At 50.0% G+C, this 3,961-nt stretch overlaps 1 protein-coding gene across 1 annotated transcript; it reads left to right on the top strand.

Moving 5' to 3' along the window:
• The first annotated feature begins 786 nt into the window (after nt 1-786).
• LOC104506701 (keratin-associated protein 10-1-like) lies at nt 787-2,004 on the top strand. Its single transcript, XM_010147735.1, has one exon. It carries the CDS (start codon nt 787-789, stop codon nt 2,002-2,004), a length of 1,218 nt encoding a protein of 405 aa, XP_010146037.1.
• Nucleotides 2,005-3,961: the final 1,957 nt, after the last annotated feature.

Raw genomic sequence — 3,961 nt, 5'->3', positions numbered from 1 at the left:
CTTTGTGATGCTAGGACTTAGCTGTGAACCTCTGCTTGCCTGTGGTGTGACAGGATCACCAAGCAGGGGCGCCTTGGGTGCTTTTTGCTGTCCTGCTGGGGCAAATGTGACCAGAGGTTCAGAGCTTGGCCTGAAAGTTAGGTCTTTTTCTTGATGCATCAGCAAGAGGTCAGAGGCACTTGCCAATGGAAAGCAGGAGGGGAAAACTGGATTTAATGATTGAAAGGCAGCTCTGTGGTCAGCCATAGAATCATAGAATCATAGAATGGTTAGGGTTGGAAGGGACCTTAAAGATCATCTAGTTCCAACCCCCCTGCCATGGGCAGGGACACCTTGCACTAGACCAGGTTGCTCAAAGCCACATCCAGCCTGGCCTTGAAGACATCCAGGGATGGGGCATCCACAACATCTCTGGGCAACCTGTTCCAGTGCCTCACTGTTCCAGCCATCCCTCTGCTGACTTCCAAGATCAGTTTTCTCCTGGGAAGGTCCAGGTGATGGGGAGGGACTTGCAGTCTGGGGAGGTATTTAGTGCTTAGTGTCTCTGAATTTCCCCACTATTTGACTTCATCACATGTTTCAGAGTTAAAAATGATGGGTTGGATCCTCAGCTGCTGCCTCCATGGTTTTGAGACTGTGGCATAGGCAGGACGTGTCTCCAGTACTCTGTGAAGCCATGGTCCTGTGGCAGGGGCAGCAGCAGGACTGCAAGAAACCGAGATGGCTGACTGTCTAAAGGCTCTGCTTTCTCACGTGTCGTTCCAGTCCTGCCAAAGCCTCACTGAGATGTCGTGCTACTTACAGCAGTGCCTCCCTCCCATCTACCAGGACCCCATCTCCATCAAGTGCCCACCAATGTACGGTGCCAGACAGCTGCCAGTGCCTACCTGGCACTCAACACTGTGCTCCCCACAGTATGTGAGCCCCTGCGTCCCCCGGCAGCGGATCATGTCCTCCAGCTTCTCCGAACAGCAGTGTGTGACCAAGTGCATGCCGCGGCAGCAGCATGCAACCAAGTGTGTGCCGCAGCAGTGCGTGACCCAGCGCATCCTACAGCAACCATGTGTAACTCGGTGCGTAACAACTTGCGTGCCGCAGCATCAGTGTACAACCAAGGCTGTGTTGCAGCAGCCTTGCGTGACCAAGTGTGTGCCACAGCAGCAGCATGCAACCAAGTGTGTGACTGCCTGTGCCCCCCAGCAGCAGTGTGTAACCAAGGGCATTCCACAGCAGCAGTGTGAGACCAGGTGCATGACCACGTGTGTGCCACAGCAGCCATACCCGACCAAGGGCATCCCGCAGCAGCAGTGCGCAACCAAGTGCATCCCGCAGCAGTGTGTGACCACGTACACCCCCCAGCAGCCGTGCGCGACCAGGTGTGTCACCACGTGTGTCCCTCAGCAGCGTGCAACCAAGTGTGTCTCACACCGCTTTGTGACCTCGTGTGCCCCACAGCAGTGTGCAACCAGGTGTGTGACCAAGTGTGTCCCACAGCAGTGTGCCACCAAGTATACTACCATTTGTGTCTCACAGCAGTGTGATACTTGTGTCCCACAGCAGTGTGTGACCAAATGTGTCCCCCAGCAGCCGTGTGCCACTAAGTGTGTCCCACAGCAGTGTGAGACAACTTGTGTCCCACGGCAGCAGTGTGCCACCAAGTGTGTCCCCCAGCAGCAGTGTGCCACCAAGTGTGTCCCACAGCAGTGTGTGACTAAATGTGTCCACCAGCAGCAGTGTGCCAAGTGTGTCCCACAGCAGTGTGAGACAACTTGTGTCCCACGGCAGAAGTGTGCCAAATGTGTCCCCCAGCAGCAGTGTGCCACCAAGTGTGTCCCACAGCAGCAGTGCGCACCCAAGTGTGTCCCCCAGCAGCAGTGTGCCACCAAGTGTGTCCCCCAGCAGCAGTACGTACCCAAGTGTGTCCCCCAGCAATGTCAGTCGGGTGGAGTGAAAATTTCAAGTCACTCTAAAAAGTACTGCTCTGCTTCCAAATGGCCCTGGTGAAAAGGATCAGGGGAAACGAAGGTCCACAGAGAAAGAACAAGGTACACCTTTGGGGCAGGGGTTACTTATCTCTTTGTACCACCTGCCAACTAGTTCCTATTGCTTAAATCTGTTTTATCTCTGGTTTTCAGTACTTCCCTCTATTTTGGGCCAGGGTCCGAAACTATTTCTATGGCTGTGCTCCAGGTGCCTGTGGCTTGTACCTTAATCTGCTACAAGGCATAGTTTAGTGGGATGCTATTAAATTCTCACCTAAATGAAGTGAATAGTGATTAAAAAAAAAAAAAAAAAAAAGAAGAAACTGAAATGTCTAATGAGTCCAGATCATGACAGCATCAAGAGGCAGTGTGGCTGGCAGAGGGCTGGCCTGTCCCCAGCTCCAGGTTTGGTCCTGGCCTTGGGAGGCAATGTTCAGGTTTAACTTGAATTCCATGAGGCTGCTGTTTTCACTCATAGATTTGGAAGCCTAATGTAAATTTGCTAAGCAAACGGTATACGAATCTTACTCTAATGGCCTTCATTTCGGAAGGCGGCCAGAAATCCCTGCTCCTTTAAAACTCTGCGCTGGCTTCAGCAGAGTACCCAAACAAGACAGGATTTCTCGCTTAGTGAAGTTGGCCCTTGCTAAAATTTTATACATGAAGGTTTTTAGTCACTTGGTTGCTTTAAATGAGACAGAAAACACAACTTGAAAAAAAAAGTAAGTCTTTGAAATAACACTGAAAGTTGTAGCACGACTATTTTAAATGTTTGAGCTATAAAAGGGAACAACTATGTTCTTCCTGCTGCCTAAAGATGTGTACTGTACACTGTACTGAAAACAAACCATATATATGTATACTTATATTATACATATATATACTTAAATAAATATACTTGTCTGACCTCAGATTAAATATCTAGTCTTCCTGCCTCTGGTGGTTCTTCTTTATGAAATACAGTGAACTCCTGTCTGAAAAATACAGAAATTGTCTAATATGCCCTATCATTAAGAAAATGAGTAGTAGCTCACACAAAGTAGATCATGCATATTTGGAAGGCAAAGACAAGTGTTGCAAGAGGAAGAGGAGGGTGTGACCAGAGCCAGGACGCTGCCCTGCATCCTGACCCGCTCCACCCTTGCTCTGTGACCTTGGGGTGCCACCACGGTCTGCTCTCTGAAGGCAAGGACGTGCCCAAGACCTGAGCACCTAGCGCTGTTGACATGGCGTCTGGCTGCTTCCCCAGGGTACTTAGTGGGTCACAGAGGGAGCTGACCCTTTTCACAGCTTCTCCTGAGTATCCAGGACAATACTTTGGCTCAGAGAGTCAGCATGCAGGAGCAGCAGTGACCATGGCACTCCTTCCACCTTGCAGATCCAGGGATGCTCTCACAACACAGAGTTTTGTGTTCCCTTTAAAACCAAGAAACGAGAAATGCTGTGGCCCTCTGAGGAGTTGTCACATCCTTTTGACTTTTCCATAGAAGCCAGGGCCCAGGGGATCATTAGTAAAACCTTCCTGGGTGGTGCATAGCTGGCTGGTGCAGGACCTCATCTCACAGGCTTGGAATGGACACCAGAGCACTGGGCTCATTTTGGAGGTTGTTGTGATGGAGTCTGGTTCTGACCCTGGCTCTGACTTGGCTGTGCCAAGTGACCACAGTGCAGTGTGCCTCAGTTTACCCTGTGCTTAATTGGGAATAATAATACCCCACATAACAATGTCCCATGTGGCACTATGTGTCTCTCTGAGATGAAAAGACTTTATAGATGCTAATTAAGAGCATTTGGATGACAGGGCACGATGTTATCATCGGGTTAATATTTTGCTACCTGCACTGGAAACACTAAACTGGATACTAGCATTACTTGAAGGCTACTTGAGCTGGAGCTTGCCCAGGAACTGTGTTTATGGAGCTTATAAAATTCATTAATCTGCGCTCTGGTGCCAGCTTGATTCCTGAAAACCTGGGTCA

Source organism: Eurypyga helias, unplaced genomic scaffold (genome assembly GCF_000690775.1).
Source record: "Eurypyga helias isolate BGI_N326 unplaced genomic scaffold, ASM69077v1 scaffold18452, whole genome shotgun sequence".
NCBI lineage: Eukaryota > Metazoa > Chordata > Aves > Eurypygiformes > Eurypygidae > Eurypyga > Eurypyga helias.
The sequence above is the reverse complement of the archived record's forward strand: the minus strand, read 5'-3'. Positions and strand labels throughout refer to the sequence as shown.